Consider the following 23,331-nt stretch of genomic DNA (forward strand, 5'->3'; position numbering starts at 1 on the left):
ACTACTAGTTTATGTTATAGAGTTATGCGCGCATGTAGTCACGTGGCACACACTAGTGGTTTCGGTGGCTTTTAATGCTCGGCTCAACTTGATCTTGCGCGCTCGTTTTGCGCAAGGTACTGCGCTCCTCTGTTTCGACTCGATATTACGTTGCGTAAATGGTTTGAACTTCATAAAATGTTCCGCCGCGCAGTTGTAGGCGTTCTCGGTGGTAGCGTGGCAGCTTTCGTTGTCTGCAGTGATCAGGCAAAGAACCGTAGAGTACACGCCTCATGGACCACGAATTTCCAGCCTACAGTTCAGTGGGACAGTAACTGGGACAGGTGTGTATGCACGTGTAGGGCCAATCTTTCATTGCTTGCATGCTTATCATTTACGGAGCCGTCAGAGTTGAATACATCGCGAAGTGATGTATACTTGTGAACGTTTCCTCAGCCAAGTGCTAAGCGAAGTTTGCTGTAAAAGTGCGAATTTTCTGCACAGTTCAGTGTTTATTTTCAGTATTGGTTCGATTCCGTGTGTAATTACCAGTGTTATGGTTCTAGAGTAATATCCATTTATCCGTTTTAATGTTTTTCTTTCTTCTGCTCGCAAAAGCAATCTAAACAACGTGGAGAACAATCGGCAATCGTGCACGTTGCAACTGCCTGTCAGCACCTGACCTCAGTGCTTTGTTTTAACATTTTTTTTTTTTTTATTGTCAAGCTCTTTCAAACGTATGTGTCTTGGCTGATGTATGGACCTGTTGCAATCGTTTTGATGAAGGCCATGGAAGGAGTTGCGGTGTTTTGCTCGAACAGCTTTTTCTGCAAATGTTTTGTTCATGATGAAGGTAATACATCTGCATATGAATTCTTATTAAAACAATACAAATTTTAACTGCATGCATGTTAAGGTAGGTCGTGTGAGAGAGAAATAGCAGTGTGTGATTTTGACAAACCATATTTTGTGGCGCTTTCAAAAGTGAAATCCTCATTTTCAGGCGAGAGCCGGAGTTTTGCACGAAACCACCCAAGAATTCGTCAGAACAAGAGCAGAATCGTTATAACGAAGAAGTGCATAAAGCGAGACCGACAGCAACGCGATATCTGTATATAATCCGACATGGACAGTATAATTTGCGAGGGGAGACGGATAAAGAGTGCATACTAACTGAGTTGGGTAAGCATTTTTCTTTTTGGTAATACTCGTGGCTGTTACTTTCATCTACGTAAAACACAAGAACAAAACTTCCAAACACGGATATTCCACACCATTCTTACCAGATCTTCACACTGGTAGTTTATGTTTAGAATTAATGTTTGCTGGGATGCTGATTGCTGCTTAAAGGGAGGTTTTCCTGCCTTTACATATATTGTTGCCTGTGTGGTACTTCCATATGAAGGTTATGTTTTTGGGCTGAGAAATGTAAGGTTCTTTGTTTTGTGTTGAGGAAAAGTCTTGCTCTGAGGAAAAAGTCCGTGCTTTGCTTAAAGGTGAATGTTGTAGTGGTACTTGCTAAAATGAATTGTTTGTTCTCTGCGTGTAACAGTTAAAGAGTACTGCATGCGTGTGCTAATGAGGAAGCTGAACAAAAACATAAGAACTATGAACATGTGGTCGTTTATTATATCACTGTGCCGTATGAAGTAGTGAGATTTAGCATATTGCAGTGCTGTGCCATCTCACATAGGATGTGTAGTATTAAAGCCTTCACTGAAGAAAGGCAGCTCAAACCATTTTTAGTTCTGCTGCTACAAAATTGCAGGTCGCAAGCAGGCAGATCTGACTGGCCAGCGGCTCAGCCAGCTTGGAATCCCTTTTACACGACTGGTTCATTCCACCATGACGCGGGCAGTCGAGACAGCTGAGCTCATACACAAGCATTTGGGGCCACTTCCGGTGGAGTCTTGTGAGCTGATCCGTGAGGGTGCACCTGTGCCCCCTGAGCCCCCCTTTGGAGCCTGGAAGCCGGAAGCCAAGGTGGTTGCAGGAGTTCTCAATGTGTAATTAGTGACGGGCTTCAGACTTTGCCTTAGGCAAATGCTCTTGCCTTGTGTTTCACCTGGCACCTGTGTCAAAGGGGCTAAATTTGGTAGTGTATTGACTCCAAAGCAGAATCAACCGTAAACAGCTCCCATGGCTGTCAGGCTTGTATTTGTCGCAATTTAAAGATATTCAGCTTCAGTAACTCTCAGAAGCATTCGGGAAGCAGCAGTGGGCATTTTTATGGTTTGTCCACTTACAACTACTGGGCACAAATTTGATTCTGAGATTGCTGTTTGAGTTGTGGAAGTAACCCAACCAGAAGTGCTGTTATAGAAACACTATTGTTGCAAGAAAAGTATATTTATTTGTACTGCACCAGTGGATTTGCAATGTCTTAAAAGCAGGCTACCTGTACTTTAGAAGGAAACTCATGTTGCAAAAGCAAAGTGTTATTTCATTAAACCTTTTTTTTATTGGAGGCGTTGGGAGGTTGCTTGTACGGTACAAAATTATCAGTAGTGGTTATATAAGTGCTCGGTATAGTATTATTGTAGTTTTCATAGGCCATTGGATATGCGTTTACATGGAAGGGCACTAGTTTTTTGAGCTTAAAGGTGTACTAAAGAGAATTTAGAGCTCTCTTTATCGGAGGAACTTGATCTGCACTATGCTGCAAGCATTCTTAAGAGGTATTGCACTAGTGTCAGATTTTTTGACTGAAATTTAAATATCCTGGTTCCCACATTTTCTTTTTTTTTTCTTTTTTAACTTGCCACAAAAAATAAAAGGAGTCAGCCAACATGTGTAGTGCCTTTCAGGCAATTCTGTGGCGGCATGCTGCCCTGCCATTGGCGAAGGGATCTTCAAAAACGTAGTCTGCTCGCTTTGAGCTTGTTGTTTCAGTTATATACTTTGTGAGCCCCAAAGAAGTTTCGGTTTTATAAAAATCCTATAATCAATAAAAGTTGCTTTGGGTGTTTTCATGGTTTACAGGATTTTTTCATTGGCCAAAAGAGCGATGAGGTTGAGTCTCTCGAAAACAAATAGTTCATGTGCATTTTTATTTCTGTGGCCCTAATGGCAGCTGTGTCATCTGCGACAGCATATTTGTTCATGGAAACCGAGAAAAAATAAAAGCGATCACAAAATATTCCAGTGTACCTTTAAGTGTGTGGTGACATTGAAGGCTATCAGTGCAGTGATCATTCTATAGTACCAGCGTGACTGGAGTGAGGAAGAGTCAAGGCAGTGTTGGATTTCCGAACTGAGAAATGATTTAGGCACTAGGCTGCCTTAATTTGCATTTTCATCTGTTATTGTTCTGGTTGATCAGCCTTGCAATGCTGTAATATTATTAATTAAGCTGCTCCAAGTTGTACTGCGTGCGTTACTTGGGTGTAATTGTGCTCCACTCATAAACTAAAATCAGATTCAGCTTAAATGCTGGCTTTTAACTGCACATGTGTAAGCACTGATTTGATGTACTCAGCCTGGTTCTTGCCACTGGAACTCGGCAGCAATATGTTCAAAAGTTTTGATAGTTATTTGTATTGGGCAGCTTGGTTACAACATATTATTTGGCTAGTTGGAAGTACCAAAGTATAGTGTAATAGAGTTAAGATTTGTCAAGTCATGAAAAACCTCCCGCTTTAAGGATTGGGTAGGGACACCAAGCATATTTAGCGCTTTTCTCTTTTACTGGAATGGTAACGCAGCAAGGGAAAATATGCCATTAATAAATCGGTAATTCAACCTTGGGTTCTGAACAGTGCACTATCTACTAGACATGGAGAGCATCACTTTCAGATATCATGTGAGTAGTAGCAATAATTGTGATTATTGAGTTAACAGTAGCTTAAAATGGTTAATTCAGTGGGAAAATGGTTTTGTGAAGCACCAAGAAAGCACAAACATGACAAGCACTGTGTCATGTTTTACCTCTTGTGTGCTGATTGCACTCATATTCCATGAGCCATGAGCAGTATCATGGCTGATGAAGTGGCATGCTTAAGCTGGGGGCTTCAGTAGAGCATATTATTAGAAGGGAAGGTAACTGATGGCCTCTTTGGCTTATGGAGGATGGATTCCAAGAGAACGCACATATAGAAAAGTCAAGTGGATGGATGAAATTGGGATGGTGGTGGGAATAAAGTGGCCACTTCTGGCTGTTACAGCCGCCGTGTAAGGTCCTGCTTTTGTTTGGTGCAGGCTTTCCTGTTGTTCTGTTCTGGTGTGCTCCCCTGTCTTCTTACGTCATCACTTTGGTATTGATCCTTGAATGGTGCCAGGACCGGACTAATTGTATCGACCTGTGTCACCAGTTCTTTACAGATGGTGCTCGGATAGAAGCCGGTTTTCGCAAGTATTTCTACCGTGCACCTGCAAGTCAAGAGGAAGACTCTCACGAGATCATTGTTTGCCACGCAAACGTCATTCGATACTGGATATGCAGGTACGTGTACATGTGCTCACATCCATTTTGAACAGTGTGAAAATCGTGACATTCTCCTCATCAATTGCTTTAGACATCTGGTGGTAGTCTGCTGTATGAAAAGAGTGTGTCATAAAGGACGATCCTAAGTTATGTTCGTGCTGTTCCTGCTGCAATACTTTGGCAGCTAACTCAGTGGTCTTGCTTTTTGTTCATGTTGGATAGCTCCATCATCCTTGCTGATTTTGCGATATCAGACTGCCAATTGATATTGAGAGCGGCATATTCATGGCAACATGCCACATGAAATAGTCATTTCATACATGCTGCTGGTGCATATTCTCAAATGCTGCCAACTTTGCTACTAGTATGCTGTGCTGACTGATTTCGCATGACATTTATTATACTTCTCAAGCCTTTAAATGTTCGAAGAAGCACCCTTGCGCTGGCTGTAAATGGGCAAAATGGCAAGCTGTAGATGCTTATGGAAGCCATTTGTAAACAGTTACTATTGTAACAAGGCCAACCTGACAAAGGGAGCGCATTTACATAACTGCACTGTGACCTCTTTTCTCCCTTGATTGGTTTCAGAATCTATCTCGTGTTTTATTCTGAACCAAGGTACGAATGTGACTTTTTTTCTCGCTGCTGCAGATACCTAGTTTAGCTACTTTTGCCACAAGACTCGCCAACTGCTAGAGAAGCCAACTTTATAATGACCTTGGGGCTGTGTGGTGTGCATGGGAAAGTAGAGCAGTAAAGACAAGGGAATGAGAGAGTTCGGAGTAGGGGAAGGAAAGCAGGGCGTAGGATTTGGCAGTGCAAAGGTAAACAACAGTGGCGGTGAAGTGATGTTGGGCCCTGCTGACTGCTTGCTTTTTTGTGCATTGGATGCTACAGTGAAGCTTCACTTGAACGAAGTTCCAGGGGCCTTAGGAAAAAGTTTGTTCAAATGAAAGTTCGTTGAACTGAAATGAATGTGTGGAAGATTGTTTCGATTAACTCCAAGAAACATAAGTTGTTCAAATCTTATCTGAGCCCATTTATTTGTCACTGCGCTCATTTGCAAGTGAAGAATGCGTAACCGTTTGCAGCACTTTTGAAAGGACTACAGTGGTCTTGAACTCGGTCACTGTGTGCAAGATCCCGAGAGCCTTGCCCATCACAATGGCCTGCTGAGGAGAAAAGGCTTTCATTTTCTCCAAGCAGATCATGGTTAACCAAAGTGCACATGTTCGCAATTCTTGGAGCTAAAAGGCCTAGTAGGCCTGAAGATCTGGCTTTGACTGACTACGACTGTACAGCTAATTAAGCGTGCAAAGACAGTTATGGATTCGGCTGGTTACAAGCTAGTTTAGACAGCCAATTCACTTTAAAGCTAAATAACGGCCACTTTTTTTCACGCAATAATGAAGAGTGGTTCTCAACATAAAAATATGCAACAAAGAGTGCGGGTTGTGCTTTTTTAAGTGCTCAGTATGACGTTGAAGACACAGGATGGCACCGCGGAAAACGTTCGTAGAACTGAAATGAGCAGTAACTGAAGTTCGTTAAAATGAAGGGTGTTTGCATAGTGTTGGAGCTTCAGTGGGGGGGTTTAGTAAAGTTCGTAAAACTGAATGCTTCGTTTAAGTGACGTTAGTTAAAGTGGTATTCTACAGTATGCTGCATTTAGTGGTGTCGTGCGCCTTCCTAAAGTGTTACCTTTCAAGTAATACCAGCATATCTGCTGGTTTTGTATATTTTCATGCCATCTCCTTGTTTTCTGGGCCCTTGGCTACAGTGGACATGAAGAGGCAGATATCGCATTATAATAAGTCTTTTTATAATTTCATTAAACTCCCTCCATCACATTGTATTCATTGTCACATTGTACACACAATATTACAAAGGGGTGAAGGGTGCTGCCTCATGGGGGTACTGGGCTTCTCTGGTAGTACAGGAAGGAGCTGACGACTGCTCCTTTTAACAGCACAGTCAGACCGGTTTCACAGGGTGTCATGAAATGGTGTATAGGTGTAAATTTGGTAGTTCTTTTGAATCATTGAATTGGCTTGCTTTTTATAACCAACCTACCTTCCACTGTGGCTTACTACTCAGGTTTCTGCCTTGACATTGCACACTTATTACTTCAAGTGTGGCCATTTTCATAATGTTTCAGCAGAATGAACAGAATGTTTTGAACAATGAAGACATCTATGGCATGTAATCGCACAGTCAAAGAAAGCTGTGGCGCTTCAGACTACTCTCTCCCTGAGCATCAATGTGCAGTTTTCTTATTGCTGGCATCAAAAGCTCTGAGCGTCGTTCTGATGGCAGCCTCAGAATCCACCAAGTCAGAAAGTTTGGAACTTGCGAGAATTCTAATTGCAAGTGGCAGAAACTGCATGGTGATATTTGTGAAGGTGTTCTGAATTATACTAATTCCAGTGCATTCCAGAATGCTAATATTTCATTGCATTTGTGGACATCTTGATTTTGCCATCCATACTTGGCTTCAGAAATGTAACAGTTAAAAATTTATGGAAGAAAATCACTTCTTTCTAATTACAGGATGTACACAAGGTATTGAAACTCTTGAATTACACACAGGTTCTGAAAAATAGTTTCACGGGCCCTTGAATCTGGGTAAATATAATGCACTTCTTAAATTGCTTGAAAAAATCAGGATCAGACTTGCTTATCTTTAAAATGTGAGACTACATGTGGACTGTAAGCACTTTTAGAAAAATAATTTTGAGAGTGCTGCTGAGTTCGTCATTGAAGAAATGCGAAAGCATGTGCATTGGTGCTCTTTAGTAGCTTTGACTTGACTTGCACAAGTCGTGGGCTCCATAGTCATGCACATTGGATCTCCAATCTGACTGACTCATGACTAAACTATGACTCACATGACATGACTATGCATGACTTGACATTTATATACCACTTGTCATTAATACACATTCATAATTACCAGTCTTGCTTTACTGTGACGTCATATCACGTTACATTTTGCCGCCACGTTTTGTGGATACATTTTCGCAAATTTGCCAAGGAAGGTAATAATTGAAGGCGGGAAGAGGATGGCCAATACCGAAAGTGACAGTATGTCATCTAACTGGACTAGGGTCATGAGTGGTGGTCTGCTTTCCGCGCCTCTTTTCCAGATGCTCTTCCTGTTTCTCTTTGCCCTTTTAGGCTTTTTTTTTTTGTATTATGGTTTCTTGTTTTCGTAGACTGCCTTCCTCTGACACGTGCAATCTGTTTTGAATAAATAGGTAAATAAGTGAAGTTCTTTCAAGAGCACATTGTTTCATTGAAAAATCGTACAGGAGGCTTGTTTTCCTCTTTTCCCTGTCTTCCAATGCTCTCTCTGATGGTTGCTCTCCTATTCTGACACCAAAGCTCCGGTGGCGTCATAGCATCAATGTACCTTTGTGTTTTGACATATGTGGTGTAAGTGAGAAAATGAGAGTTTGAGGCCACGTGGCTAGAACATGTACGTTTTGGTGAGATTGGAATTGAGTGATCTGCATAGAGCAAAGTGTATGCTGTACCAGAAAACGATTGATAGGGAAATAATGGGTGCAGTTTTTTAGGTAAGCCATCTGGTAACCTACAAGTGTATCTTCAGGTCAGGGGCATTCGGAGGGAATCAAGTTATTGGAAATTTCTTGTGTACTGACGCAGAATCACACAGAATGCGTGCATATGATAGGGAGGACGTAGCAGAAAGTTAGCAGGCATGCCTGACATGAAGACACTGGAGCTAGAGCTTGAGAATGTGACCAAAAAAAAGAAAACTGCAAGAAAATTCTAAAATTGTTTGGGAGTCAGCTGCTAGTCTCTTCAAGATTGATCAGATTAGGAATGAGATAACTATTTCTTGCCAGGCTTAACAGTTAGCACAGAAAAACTTGGGAAAGAAAGAAGAGATGGAAGCTGTGGAAAGGGAAATCGGAGCTAAGCTAGAGGGAAAAAGTCTTTCTGCCTTCCTTGATTATTGTGTTATTGTATCTTTAAAATCCTGGAATTCTCCTTGAATTTTAGGCCGCCATATGTTGTGCGTGAACCTTGTAATGAATGCTGGTGGAACTTTCATCATTTATTTCATGCATATTCTTGAAAAAGAAATCAGAATTTTAATGACTGTCACTTCAAAATCGCTTTTTGAATTTTGCACTGCTGAGTGTATTCATGTTTGATCTGTGTACCGAGTGCTGGTTCTTTGCCATTGAGCGCAGGGCCCTGCAGTTTCCTCCTGAGGCATGGTCACGTATATCACTCGCCAACTGCAGCATTTCTCTCGTGCGTATCCCACCCTCTGGACGGGTGTCCCTGCGTTCCCTTGGTGATACCGGGCATTTTCCCAAGGAGATGATAACAACCAGCTAGCCTCTCAATTGCGTAGGGTTGTAGCTCCCAGTATTTATCTCGCATTGCCATCCTTGAGATACTGGTGCTTTCGTGCCATGTCTAAACGAAGCAGACTCATAGTCTTAAAAAAAATAATGTATTTAAAAGGATGCTCAGCAAGTTGTTATATATGTTTGAGTATTTACGTTTTATGATGTTATTGTCGATGGAAAGAGCATTGCCACAATAAAAGCAACTGAGATGTGTAATGTGAAGTTTTCATTTTTGCTTATCTTGCAGTTTATTGGGGCTACAGCTACATATTGTGTCTAGATGGGTGAGGTTGTTCTGTGCACCCTTCCCTATTAATGGTCAAGTCCGAGGCAAGTTGTGACGAGACTTTTGTTCACTGCACTGTGTGCGGCCCACAGGTACAAAGCAGAAACCTTGCACCTTCGTGGTTGCAGCGCTGCTGCTTCCCCAGCACACGTGTTAATGAACATCAGCTCCACAACCTAAAAGGGGCTGTAGCCAATGTCTTGCATACAGCAATAAGTGTAATTACTCAACATGGTGTGTTGCCGGCTGGAAGCACCTTCCGCTTAAATGTAATGTAAGGCAGCAGTTCTTGCCCGTCAGCCATGCAGCATAACATCACGGCAAAATGTTGCTTCTCATACCCAACAGTTCTTAATTTAACTGTTTTGCACTCTACAGGCATGTCGAAACACACTGGGTTCTGATCGGCGTTACCGATTTGTCTCAGTCCGTTGTCCTCCAGCAGCTTCCTTATATTGGAGCACTGGAATGCTACAAGCTCTTTTGCAAAGTCAGTAGGTTTTGGCACACGGAAGTCCGGCGTTGCAGGCTGGACCCGAAACGGTTCATGAAGCGAGTGACCCAGCCCCCGCTGGCCTTAAATTGGGTCCGCACAATGTCTCTAATGTTTGCAATCTCCCTCGCCTTCACCTGTATCATCTCTGTCGTCACGGGCATTGCACTTTCTCTTTGATTTCTAATAAAGTCTCCGACATCATTCTCCACCTCGTGGTGTCACCCGCTCTTGGGTCACGCGAAGGCCATTCGCTTTGCGGCGCAGGTGAAAAGTTTATCCCGCTGCTTCTACCACTGCCACATGTTCTTTTCGTCCACGCTGAAGTTGTTTCAAGGGGCTTGTTGGTCTGAAGTTCTCTCTGCCTCCAAAACTACTTTCCGGTTAAAAAGCAGCGCTGTAATGGTATTGCTTAGGGAGCGCCATTAGGCTATGAACACGGGCGCTTCTTGAAGCAAGCATGGAACGACGAGACCTTTGTTCACAGCCAGCGTTGCAGCATTTGGAAAAGCAAAATGGAGCCTGCAAACCTACAAGCAGCTGCAAGCATGTAGCTGGTGTCACCACGAGATGGCGCTATGTCTAGCGGTTGTGGGCAAACTGCATCTTCGAATCTAAGCCGGCCGCCGACTGTCATAAGTGAATTAAAAAAAAAATTCCCGGCCTAGATTCGAGTAAATACGGCAGTCATTAAATTTGGCATATAATATAAAAGCCATAAAGGGTTCATCTAACTGGGCAAGTTTCTTGCCATTTTGTTTGGTAGTTTCCAATTGATTACTTGCCAAATTCAGCAAACTTTGCAATAACAACCATTTTTTTAATGAAAATGGCACACCTTCCTGTTGAAAGTCGTTTTTCTTTGAGCTGGGGCCTGACCTTGTTAGTGTTTCTCACCTGCGTCATCCTTTTTCCTGGGGGACGTCCTGTGTTGCTTTTTCGCTCCTGGCTGCTTACGTACTAGGTTTGTCTAGTTGTGACAAAAAAAGGCAATGCCAAATGTGAGATTAGAACAGAAATATGTAAAATAGCCCACATGCTGCATGAACCTCCTGCAGGATACACATAGCTTTGGTACATTGCTGACTCCATTGGAAATTCTACCTGCTGAACATTGCATCACCACCTCTGAAATGGCGTGATTATATCCCTTGGTATTTAGAACCATGTGCTTGTGACAGAAGACCTTCGTGTTGCTAGTCTGCCAATGTACTGTCCGGCTGCATTAAAAAGAAATTCTTATTTGACATTGAAATGCAATTGACATCCAAAAAGCCATCCTCGTTGGATTCACATATTGGACGTGAAATTAGAATCTGACAATCAAACTAGGGCTTAGAGCTTACATTTTACTAGCTAACTGCAAATTCTAAAGCTCAAATGGGGATTCTTGTAGACATTCTTGAAAGCAGTAAGTGTTAAAATAACCGCATGGAAAGCAACTGGTACTGAATAATGGAATGCATGATAGTTGCATTTTTATTGGGATGAACTGTGGAACAGGCGCTGTTTCTGACCTGTGAAAAAAAAAGTACAAGAACTGAGATACAAAAATAATAAGAAAAAATTGATGCGACTCATCGGTTATGAAGCGCTCTATACCGATTTTGAGGTGTTCTAAGTGGCAAAGAGATGCTTCTAAACGTTTTTGATGTGCCCGTGGTACGTGACAGTGATTCTAAGCTTAAACATGGGTATTAAGTTTGCATTTCTGTACACTTAACTATGCTATATGAAAGTGTATTTTCTAGCATAATGGAAGCAAGAGGGAAGCTAATGAAAGGCCGGAAATTTAGCTGGCATAGGTACAGCACTCATAAGTTACTTTGCATTTGGGAAGAAGACAACTGCAGAAGAGTTTAGACAATATTTTATGAAAAGTTTCACTTTTTTCTTGCACCCTTAGTTTGGTTTGAAAACAATTTTTTAATCAGGAATAGATTTCACCTGCCAGGGAGAGTGTGAATGGGAACCTAACCTAAGCTTCATGGTTTACTCCTTGTGCCTACGTGCTAGTAGAGGAATTGGCATTGTTAATGCTGACAAATTCAACTTGGGAAGAAGGAAATCCACGGATCTAGTTAATAACTGCAGGGTCAGTATTCAGCACACTTAGTTTGTTTAGGAGCAGTGAGTTAACTTTATCAAATGCTTTAGCATAGTCAAGAAATATGCAGTCAGGAAAAAAGGCAAAGTCTAAATAGAAGTGCAAAATAAGTGAAGGAAAGTAGTTGAATGTCACAAGAGAAAAAATTTTGGAAGCCATGCTCTGTTAGAAGAAATTGTTATCCTCCAGAAAATTAACCAGATATGTAAATATATGTAACATTATTTTGAACGCTATTGATTTCAATGATATGGATCGGTGTTTAGATATATTCAGTTTATTTCTGGCTTTGTGTACTGGTTGACCACAGCGGTCTTCAGTAGTACACCATGATGACACAATTGTGAGTATGCATGCATAGGGATGTACTTTTTTTGGCATTTCGTATAAATTTGCCATTTATACTATGAATTCCGCTAGAAGGCGTTAGCTTCAAATTGATAATTGGTAGATGCCTTGCAAGTTGAACATCATTGGCATCCATCATGAAATGATCGCACAGTTGGAGATAGGACGTTAGATAACATTAGGTGAAGAAGGAAACAACAGAAGTATCATTTTTACAGTAGCATAGATGTGGTTGTGAGCAGGTTGGTGTTGGGTGCAATAACACTGTAAGGTAAGGGAGGAAGTTGGGAGAGAAAGAAGAGCCATAGAGTAATTTCGACCACATAGGGATCTTTAACGTGATCCTACCCCGGAGGGGGCTGGGACGGAGTCACCGCCTGCCACCGAATTTTCATCTTTTGTAGGCCGTAATTGCACTCGCCACCGCTTCGGTGGTGGACGGCGGCAGTTGTTGCGGCGCGTGTCTTCCTCTCCCTCTTGCTGTCTTCTCTCTTTTCTCTTCTGTCCACACAGAGGCAGCGGAGGTGGCTCAGCTAACCCGACCTCGGCGGCTGCGTTTCGATGGAGGCGAAACGAAGAGGCGTCCGTGTGCTGTGCGATGTCAGCGCACGTTGAAGATTCCCAGGTGGTCGAAATTACTCCGTAGCCCTCCACTACGGCCCCTCTTTCTCACTTTCCACTTTCACTCCCACTTTCCTCCCTTCCCTTACGGCGCGGTTGAGGTGTCCACAGAAAAGAAGTGAGACAGTTACCGCGCCTTTCCCTTCCTATAAATCAATCAATCAGGTGGCTCAGCTACAGAGCCAGTAGCAGGCCTATGCATTTTCTTTTCCTCCTTCCTACAGCCACAACAACAGCAACGCTTGGTGGCTGATCCTGGCCCTGATGGGGCTGGGACAGGTAGGTCACTGCCGCTTGCGGCGCGGGCTAGTAGCCTGCCACCGAATTTTATTTCTTGTAGGCCGTCATTGACCCGCCACCGCTTCGGTGGTGGACGACGGCTGTTGTTGCGGCACGCGTCTTTCTACCCCTCTTCTTTTTCTTTTTTCTCTACTTTCACTCTTCTGTCTGCACGAGGCAAATGAGGTGGCCCAGCTACAGAGCCACTTTCACTCTTCTGTCTGCACGAGGCAGATGAGGTGGCCCAGCTACAGAGCCAGTAGCAGGCCCGTGCATTTCTTTTCCTTCTCCCTACAGCCACAACAACAACGACGTCGCACAGCGAACGAACGCCTCTTGGTTTCGCCTCCATCGAAACGCAGCCACCGGGAATGGTTTTAGGAAGGAAAGGCGCGCTATCTGTCACACTTTCTTCGTAGACACTTGAAACGCTTTGTAGAGGTCATTTCCGAGCTTTGTATGTCCTTCAGCTCCTCATGAGAGAAGTGGAGCTTCGCTCCAAAACAGTCGCACTGCCCGACCACTGTGCCGACGTATATCTGAGTTCGAACCCGACCGCCGGCGGTTGCATTTCTGTGGGGGAGAAACGAAGAGGCATCCGTCTACTCTGTGCTGTCAGTGCATGTTAAAGATCTCCAGGTGGGCGAAATTATTCCCTAGCCCTCCACTATGGCACTGCTTTCTCTCTCTCCACTCCCAACTTCCTCCCTTCCCGGCTCAGGTGCTCTCAGAAACAAGTGTGACAGATGCTGCACCTTTCCCTTCCTGTGAACAAATTATTAATACTTTTATTAATATTATTACGGATGATGATGATGATGATGATGAATAACTATTTACATCCACCAAGGAATCTTCCTCTTCTTTCAGCAGGCTAGAGCAGGCAACACGCTTTCATACCTCCGTGTGAAATGTTCTAACCCCAATATACTTACCGTACACGGAGGTATGAGAGCGCGTGTACGGCGTTGAAGGTGCTCCTTTCTTGTTGAAAGAGTAGCATTATCCAAGTTTAGGAGGTTTGCGATGACGAGGTTGAAGTGGAGAGACAGGTAGCAGCATCCGCATGGCTTTGAGCACTTAAAATGGCGCACGGAGTCCATTCGTGCCGCTAGATTTATGTTTTGGCAGATGTCTGTGCTGCTACTGACGTGTCTAAGTAGCTTTGTCACCTGGAGGGCTCAGTGCGTAATACAATACGGGCCGCGGGAAGTATGGGAATGGCAGTCACGGAGCGAAGCGCGCCTCTTGCACAGCAAGCATGCAGTTCCGCACAAAATGAAGATGGAGGGTACTGATGTCCCGCCGGGGTGGTGCAGTGGTAAGACGCCCGACTACTGTGCTGGAGTTCCCGGGTTCGAACCCGACCGCGGCGGCTGCGTTTTGATGGAGGCGAAACGAAGTGGCGTCCGTGTGCTGTGTGATGTCAGCGCACGTTAAAAATTCCCAGGTGGTCGAAATTACTCCGTAGCCCTCCACTACGGCTCCTCTTTCTCTCTTTCCACTTTCATTCCCACCTTCCTCCCTTCCCTTACGGCGCGGTTCGGGTGTCCACAGAGCAAGTGTGACAGTTACGGCGCCTTTCCCTTCCTGTGAACCAATTTAAGAGGGTACTGATGTTTTGTTCAGTGAAGACTTGACAGGGCACTAGACTGCAGTTGTCACTTCGCAGGCTTGGATGCTTGCGTCGACGTAAATTACGATGGAACCTTGCGGCAAGCGGGCGTCTTGTTCCATAATTCGATCGCGAAGTGACGATGCCGATTCCTGTGTTCTCGGTCGTCGTAAATCAGTTGGCTTGTTATCACTCAGCTGTACAAAACGCCAAGGAGGAAGAACTGGCAGTGGCGGTGGTAGGATTGAATGTGACCAAGTATAAGCTCTCAGAGCGTACATTGCATGAGTGTGACCTTAAGCCTGCGAGCATCACGTCGTTGCTGCGCCAGTTCATCAATTGAGTTCAGCTGTATGAACTATTTAAGTTAAGCCAAAGGGTAGATTTTGAGCCACGAAAGAACTAGCATGATCACTGTGCCCAGTGAGCCCAGTGATTTTGTTCACTTAATATTCTGCTTGTTATGTTGTGTACTGCGATCATGTTGTGTTTATAGGCTTTGTGTAGCTGTATAGCTTTAGTACAAACGGTTTCTTTACATTTGTGCAATGGAGCAGCGGGCGTCACTAATCATGGGCTAACCTTTCCTTGTATGACCCCGCCGGGGTGGCGCAGTGGTTACGGCGCTTGACCACTGTTCCCAAGGACGCGGGATCGAATCCCGGCCTCGGCGGCCGCTTTTCGATGGAGGCGAAAAGCAATGCGCCCGTGTGCTGTGCGATGTCAGTGCACGTTAAAGAACCCCAGGTGGTCGAAATTTCCGGAGTCCTCCACTACGGCGTCTCTCATAGCCTGAGTCGCTTTGGGACGTTAAACCCCACAAACCAAACCAAACCTTTCCTTATATGTCCATGAAAATAAAATATATACAAAATCTGCTCTGCCTCGTGCTGGCTCGCGCTCACGTTGCAGAAGAAGAAGAAGGTTCGTCCGAGGCGACTTCGTCCAGCACAGCTCGTGAAGCTGCTAAGAGATCTTCCCTTGGTAAGTATTGCATAGCCGTAATTTCTCGTTCCAATGGCCTCCATAGGTCTTACCGGGCAGGGATGTGCCAAGTTCGTACAGTTAATTGACATCGGCGTAATGTTCCGCACCGGCTCGTACATTGTGTAAGAGATATGTACCCTTGCGACTGTCTTCCCTAGCCTGCTGCCCATACTGAACAGCTGATATGCCGCAGTGAAAGAGTGCCTCTAACGTTTCACTCACGAGTGCGATAGCATGGTCAAGACTGCAACCTTCAGAGGCTACATTTTCATAAAGCGAAATAGAGGAACCATCGTGTACCTAGAGGTCGGTATGATTTAACGGTACCTTGCACCATAAGGAGCTCATTGGCGCTTATGTGGAAAGGCGAAATTCATCGTGGAAAACTGAAATGATGCCATTTTTAGCAAGAATGATGTCTTCCGCATTTTCTCGACCTTTGCCGCGTGAAGCATAGCTCTGCTTAGATAAGGCGCGAATGGTAACTTTGCCTATTATTAAGCCAACTCTCATCTTACTGTGGCCAGAGGCAACATGAAAACGCAGCTGCAGATGCCCCTCCCGGAAGTCTCCAGCCTACGACGCCTACCATCTGTCATGATCACTTAATGAATCCAGGTGATCCGGGGTTAACCTCTCTGAGCCTACCAGGCTATGTTGTCACCGTAACTCTGCTTAGCAATGGCGCTAATGGCCAACCCTAATCTTACTGTGGCCAGAGACAACACGAAAATGTAGCAGCAGATGCCCCTTCCAGAAAAGTTTCTCCAGCCAACAACGTCGGCCGATATCATGATCTCAGTGAATCCAGTTGATCCGGGATTAACCGCTCTGCACCTACCAGGCTCTGCTATATCACCGTAGCGGGTGCAAGGGGATTATAACTCAGACTTTATGGCTATATCGGCATAAAGTTTGTGGGCATGTTTTGATGACACTCGAGCTGTACGACCACACCTTGAGCAACGGCAATGGTCAGTGTGGGTGCGGAACTACTCCCTTCAGCAATAGAGCTGTCATAGCGTGATCCGCTTCGGCGGGCTTCACTACACATGCGCAGATCGCCCTGTGGACGCCTGGCGGCGGCACGTACTGGCCCTGTGGGATGACTAAATTATGGGCTCGACATTATTTGACAACAGTGAAGAGACAAGTACGATTTTTGAGAAAAACAAAAAGGGACTATATTACGGACTTGATTACATGGTACGTCCGAAGAGGACGGAGTACAGAGAGCTTCTTCCTTGGGTCACCGACTCGACTCTTGCCAGTCGTCTTCCTCCTTTCCCTGTTATGGTCAGCGCTCGCCTCTTCAGCTCCGACCGCCTTGCGCTGGAACCGCGGCCTCACAATTTATGAGCGCGGTTGTTTACAGAGTGGCGTTGGTGGGCAACCTTCGTAAAACGCGCTTTCGTTGCTCCGTATAAGACAGTGTACGCCTTTTTCGTGTTGGAGGCTCCCCGTCGACTTCGCTCTTTCTCTGAAAGGAAAGCGACGGTTGGCTGGGAAAACGGAGACCTGCCGCCGTTACATATGTGTATGTGTTTCGTGTTCCCATCTGGTTCCTCTGCAGCCCCCATGTAGAACTTTAGACCATTGTAGGCTCCTTAGCCTCTTCATCCAGAAACTAACGGCACTCTTTTCCGTAGCTTCAGTTTCCTCCTCGGCGAGTCCTTGCGCGCCGCACACGAGACCATTACTACTTTAGTTCGCACATTTTGCGCCCGTCTGTCTGTCCCTACACCACGTGATCAAATTGGCGCAGCATTTTAGTCCAAGTGCTGCCATTGTAGCCACGTTACTACCTCACGTATAACATCGTGACGTCATCACGTAATTTGCGTGTGCATATCGCTCGACTAGGGTAGCCATGTGACGTCATCACGTAACAAGGGCAGCCGCAATGGGTATCAACGACTAGCTTATGTATATCACATGACTAGGTGACCACTTTGTGATGTCATCACAGGTTGCCCCTCACCGCTGGACCGCTGGGTTGCCCTGGGTTGGCCGCTGGGCCTACAGTTACCCTATGCTGTCATTCCGCTATATATAGATTGGTTGGTTGGTTGCACAACTTTTATTTCCATCAGAAATGGGCGTCCTATTCCCCGCCCCCGGCACACGTGCCGGGGAAGACGGGAAGTCGTGCGCCCGCGGATTAGAGGCTAGTAGATAGCCCTTGACTTGTTGCGGCCTCTTCCGCCAGATGGACGGTGCCGTGCTGGATCGCAGGGTCCGCGCTTCGCAGCAGGGTATCCCAGGCTACTCTACTTGTAATATTTTGTCCTATCCCTGGAGATTGTGGGCACTCCAAAATTGTGTGGTCGAGGGTCCCTCTAGCCCCACAGTGTTTGCACAGATCATTGTCCCTAAGGTCTGGTAGTGCGTGAAACGCCCAGACCGGGTTCATGAGCGTATTAGTTTGTAGCCGCCTCCACGCGACAGCTTCTCTATTATTTAGGCGAACATCTGGCGGAGGTACCAGTCTACATCCCAATTTATAATGGTCGATAATTTACCCGTAATTTTGCAGACGCTCGCCGTATGCCCAGTGTTCGGGGGGCTCGACGGCTACCCGGAAGTAGAGAGCTCGGGCTAGCTCGTGAGCCGCCTCGTTATCCGGGACGGCAGCGTGAGCGGGTGTCCAAATTAACTGAATTTTCCTATTCAGCGTTCTTTGGGTGAGGATTTTGGCTGCCTCCGGCGATATCCTCCCCTTTCCAGAATTTTGAATGGCAGTTTTGCTGTCGCTAATTATGAACTTGGCTTCCGTTCCTACACAAGCTAGCGCTATCGCAACTTCCTCCGCAGTCTCTATGTTGCGGCCTCTGATGGCCGCCGCGGATACCGGCGCCCCTCGGCCATCGACTACCGAAGCTACCGCCGCACCTGTTCTGCCACTTGCCGCATCAACATAGACAACTTCCTTAGCTCCCATGTTCTTGAACCGTTGCTCTAGAGTTTCGGCTCGTTTGGCCCTTCTTTCGACATTAAGTTTTGGATGCATGTTTCTAGGGAAGGGGGGACTACCTAGGCGTTTCTGCTTTTCCTACTAATTGTGACTTTTTTTTTTTTCAACTCCTCTCTCTGGTTTGAGGCCTACTTTTGCAAGGATTGCCCTGCCCTTCTCGGTCGTGCTTAGTCTCTCTAATTGGGAGACTCGCACTGCCTCCGCCAATTCTACCCACGTGTTATGCACCCCGAGTTCGAGCAGTCGTTCGCACGAGGTACCCATGGGCAGTCCTAGCTAGCGCCTTCTTGACGCATCTTCGGATCAGGCAGTCTAATATCTCTTTTTCTCCGGCCTTGATGTCCAGGTACGGCGTGGCGTAACCGATTCTGGTTATTACGTACGTCTGGATTAGTTTTAGTAAATTTTTCTAGAACACCGATCTGTGACGTAAGCGAGATGTAGCTAGTGGCGCTGCTGTCGCCAGGCTGAGCCGACCGGGAGTGAAAAGGAGGCTTAGCGCCCATAGGAATATCTGCAAAAAGCAGTTTTTTAAGGCGAAATCATTTCTAGGCTCGTGATTGAAATCTCGCGTTGGTGAGATTTGTCCGCGAGTGACAGATCTTGCGCCTTTCCTGTAAACCGATTATAGAACGCCAGTGAACTTTGAGTCTCTCGACGGAACGCAATTGATTAGAAATGACTAAACATGCTTAGTAATGAGGAGTATTGAGTGAAATGACTTGCTAATGGCTTGCAACCCAGTCGGAAAAAAACTACAGAAAATTTTCTGTTGTTACGACAAAATTTCTGTGCGGTTTTTAACGGGAAACCTGTTGTGACAACAGAACGTTCTGAGTAACATCAGAAATGTCTGTATTTACAACACAGAAGTGATGCAGAACTACAGACAACAAGAATATAGTACAGAAAAACTACAAAACCACAGAAAAGTACTACAGAAAAATCTACTATTTATGACAGAACTACAGAATATTTTGTCGTATTTTTGATGCGGTTCTGTAGTTCTTTTCGACTGGGAATGACTACTAAAGACCTGTAATGACCAATATGTCTAACGTCGACTTTTATGGCTACAGTTGATTACAAATGACTAAAATGCTTAGAATAAATAGAAATGACTAAAATGATTATCAATGACTTGTAATGACCAGGAAGTTTAACGCCGACATCTAACGACTACAACGGATCAAAAATGGCTAAAAATGATTAGTAATAGGTAGTAAGGACTATATGACTGCTAATGAATACTATTCTTTTACCGTTCACCTTTTAAGATATATCTTAAGAGACTGTAGTGTTTGATTTCGCTCTACGCCTATGCATGATGTCTTTTGGTGCAGGTTAACCATACGCATCTTGAACAAATTGTTAAAGTATTAATATTATTATTAATTGGTTCACAGGAAGGAAAAGGCGCGGTATCTGTCACACTTGCTGTGTGGACACCTGAACCGCGCCGTTTGGGAAGCGAGGAAAGAGGGAGTCAAACAAAGTCAAAGCGAAAACAAAATCCTGACACTTTTGTTGCTTTTGCTGTTGTTGTGGCTGTAGGAAGAAGGAAAAGAAAATGCATGGGCCTGCTACTGGCTCTGACGACAACGATGAGGCAGTAAAAGCTTTCACCTTAAAAATTGGCAGTTCCCTTACGGCGCGGTAGAGGTGCCCACAGAAAACAAGTGAGACAGTTACCGCGCTTTTCCCTTCCTATAAATCAATCACAGAACAAGTGACAGATGTTGCGCCTTTCCTTTCCTCTGAACCTATTATTATTATCATTATTATTATTACCCTACTGAAAAAAACTAAGGGGCAATAACCTCACATTTTCTCACACAATCTCACTCAATTCACATAAGAAATCACGTACAAGTCGCATATAATTGCATAAGTTCTCATAGTTTCTTGCACATTATCATAAAGTATGTGCGATATTTTATGATAATGATGTGCACCGTATGAGACTCTATGCGATTAAATGAGATTTTATGAGGTTATTGCCCCGTAGAACTTTCGGGTTTTCAGTAGGGTATTATTATTATTATTATTATTATTATTATTATTATTATTATTATTATTATTATTATTATTATTATTATTAGTATACCGCAAGCAGCATTCTGAGGTCCGCTTATTTGTCCCTCGACCATTTGTGCGCAGCCAGGGGATAACAATGTCCAAGCTAGACGGCTCAGCAAGCAACGCTGAAAAAAGCCTCGAAAAGGTCCGTCCTTGGTCCGAGAGCGCGAACACCACAGGTGCCGATCTCGTGGGACCCACTGCCGCCACCGACGCTGGAGCGACCAGCGATAAGTCGTTGGCTTCGCAAGCTGGAGTTGGATCGTCAGAGCTTCAGACAGCTGGAGAGGAAGACCAGAAGCTCAGCGTTCCAACCTCGCCGGTGCCCTCGAAGGGCACGGAGCCACTTACGAATGCCTCGGATGTGGACGCTCTGCCCGCTATCGCTCAGGTAATTACGCGGAGTTTCCTTGGGTTCTTTGTACACAGCGCCTGGCTTCCTTTCTTGGCGGACATCATAAAAAATTTTTCCTGAAAATTCCTGGACTAATCATACCTAAATATCGCCTACATAAATATATATGCTCTCGTTTGCGTCAGATCTATAGCTCGACGTTAGCACACGGTTGGGTTGTCCATAATCAATGACCAACTGCTGTCGTCTGTAGTTCTCAGAAGCCGAGTAGAAGAGGTCGATGATTATGATAGCGTTAGTAGAGGATGCTGCATGCAGTGCCGCCACTTGAGTAAACATGGAACGATTCAAAGAGCAGGCGGCACTCTGAATGAGCGAGCACGGCCGCTTCAATAGGGACAGTTGGCGAGAAGAGGACAGAAGACGGGCCTTTTGAAGCGCGAGGTAAAGCCAAGGTCACCGTGTGCTTCCGATGACCTTCAAACAGCTTTGACTTCAAGTTGAAACTTAAGACACAACCACTTTAGCTATGTTCTTACCAAAGGTCAAGGTCAAATGTCAACTGACATATTAACCCGTGAGCAGCTGCGTGGCAAGGCACATGATCGCTGACGTCAGTCTCGAGTATGTATGTATGTATGTATGTATGTATGTATGTATGTATGTATGTATGTATGTATGTATGTATGTATGTATGTATGTATGTATGTATGTATGTATGTATGTATGTATGTATGTATGTATGTATGTGTGTATATATATATATATATATATATATATATATATATATATATATATATATATATATATATATATATATATATATATATAGAGAGAGAGAGAGAGAGAGAGACGCGCCTCGGCCGGAGCTATCACTCACACTAGCTTTAACCCAAACTGAACCAGAGCCATTTCTCCCTTTACATGGCAGCTTTCCGGTCACGTAGCAATTGCTTTAGCACTTTTTTACATCGCTTAATTATAATAAAATCCCCTCGACCAGTGAAAGCTGGTCTCTCAAGAGTCGGAGCTTAATCGAGCTTTGCGTAACTGACCTCGAGAAGCTAACCCCCCCCCCCCACACACACACACACACCCTCAGATTTGGCAGCATGAGTAGTTACTCCCTTATTATGACGAAAATAGTGACAACTTGCACCTCAGTGGTGTGTCGGGCAGGCTAAAGGGCTCCCAATTCGAGTGCAGTGTCTGATTCCTTCGGCTCTTCTGATGCTTCTAGAGCTTCGGCTGCCCCTATGGCCGGTATGGCCGGGACAACTGCTTATGGATATAAATCCTATTGCCTCTGCATGCGGTGAAACAATCGCGATAATGCATTTGACGTCATGGTTGCTCAAGTGATATCGGAACGCCACTTTGTAACGTTCCAGATATTAGATATAATAAACTTTAATATCCAACGAATAAGGCGATCTGCTTAACCCCCGATACGCAGTTCAGGGGGCGGGTGCTACCGCCTCAGATGCAGGCTGGGAGGTCTTGGGTTCCAGTAGCCTTTTTAGCCAGTTGGACGAGTAGGAGCTGGAGCTCAGGGTCTGAGCTACGCAGCAGTGTCTCCCAGGTGTCTCCACTGCTTATATGTGCGCACCCCACCCCAGAAGAGTACGGGCATTCCCATATATTGTGGTTGAGGCTCCCTCTTTCCTCACAAAGGTTAAATTTATCGCTGCTAGCCTCGGGGTGGTGGTGGTGGTAAAAACTTTAATTTCCAACAGATACAGGGTAGGCGTCAACCTGTCCGCCTACACGACGGCCTGGAGCCCTTGGACCCGGGCGGCGTGTTCGGCCAGTCGAATTACACCTAACTGAGTCTCAGGGTGTGAGCTCAACAGTAGAGTCTCCCAAAATTTTTCCGTTTTTGTCTGTTCATTTATATTTTTTATTTCTGGACACTTCCATATCATATGTACCAGATCCGCCTTATCCTGACATAGTTTGCACCTATCTGAGAATTGCTCCGAGTACCACTGACTTAAAGTAGCTGGGTTCGGAAAATTCCTTGTTTGTAAGCGCTTCCAAATGCTTTCTTGGATCTTATTTAGTGTCTTATCTGCCGGTGGGTATTCTAACCTGTTTAGTCTATAGTGCTCTGTAATCTCTTTGTAGCTGACTAGCCTGTACGTCCCTGCTTAGGGTGTACTGAGGATCAGTGCCTACCCGGAAGGTGAGACCGCGGGAAAGCTTATGAGCTCCCTCATTTTCCTGAAGCTGGGAGTGGACTGGTGCCCATATTAGCCGGATTATTCTATCATCCTGACATGTCCTCAGTATCCTTTTTGCCTGCGAGAATGTGGTTTGTCATAACCTGGTGCGGACACGTGTAAGTTTGCAGTCGCCTCCACGCGACTGCTTGTCTGTTATTTAGTTTCGGGTCTG

At 44.9% G+C, this 23,331-nt stretch overlaps 2 protein-coding genes across 3 annotated transcripts in view; both read left to right on the plus strand.

Moving 5' to 3' along the window:
• The first annotated feature begins 122 nt into the window (after nucleotides 1–122).
• Nucleotides 123–9,006, plus strand: LOC146197023 (serine/threonine-protein phosphatase Pgam5, mitochondrial-like). 2 transcript variants are annotated; one of them, XM_084598728.1, is made up of 5 exons: nucleotides 123–323; nucleotides 983–1,161; nucleotides 1,748–1,965; nucleotides 4,290–4,420; nucleotides 8,626–9,006. In XM_084598728.1, the coding sequence occupies exons 1-5, from the start codon at nucleotides 178–180 to the stop codon at nucleotides 8,774–8,776; spliced, it is 825 nt and encodes a 274-aa protein (XP_084454854.1). In that variant the 5' UTR covers nucleotides 123–177; the 3' UTR covers nucleotides 8,777–9,006. The 2 variants fall into 2 exon arrangements, with proteins under 2 accessions (XP_084454854.1, XP_084454855.1); XM_084598729.1 differs by having other exon boundaries at nucleotides 1,748–1,962.
• An 11,649-nt stretch (nucleotides 9,007–20,655) lies between these two features.
• LOC146197024 (uncharacterized) overlaps nucleotides 20,656–23,331 on the plus strand; it is a 157,467-nt gene continuing 154,791 nt past the window's right edge. Inside the window, exon 1 of the mRNA XM_084598750.1 lies at nucleotides 20,656–20,970. Coding sequence (XP_084454876.1) covers nucleotides 20,674–20,970 — 297 coding nt within the window. The 5' untranslated portion in view covers nucleotides 20,656–20,673. The remainder of the gene's footprint in view (nucleotides 20,971–23,331) is intronic.

This window comes from Amblyomma maculatum, chromosome 3, assembly GCF_055883805.1.
Source record: "Amblyomma maculatum isolate TAMU_Amacu chromosome 3, ASM5588380v1, whole genome shotgun sequence".
NCBI classification, from domain to species: Eukaryota; Metazoa; Arthropoda; class Arachnida; order Ixodida; family Ixodidae; genus Amblyomma; species Amblyomma maculatum.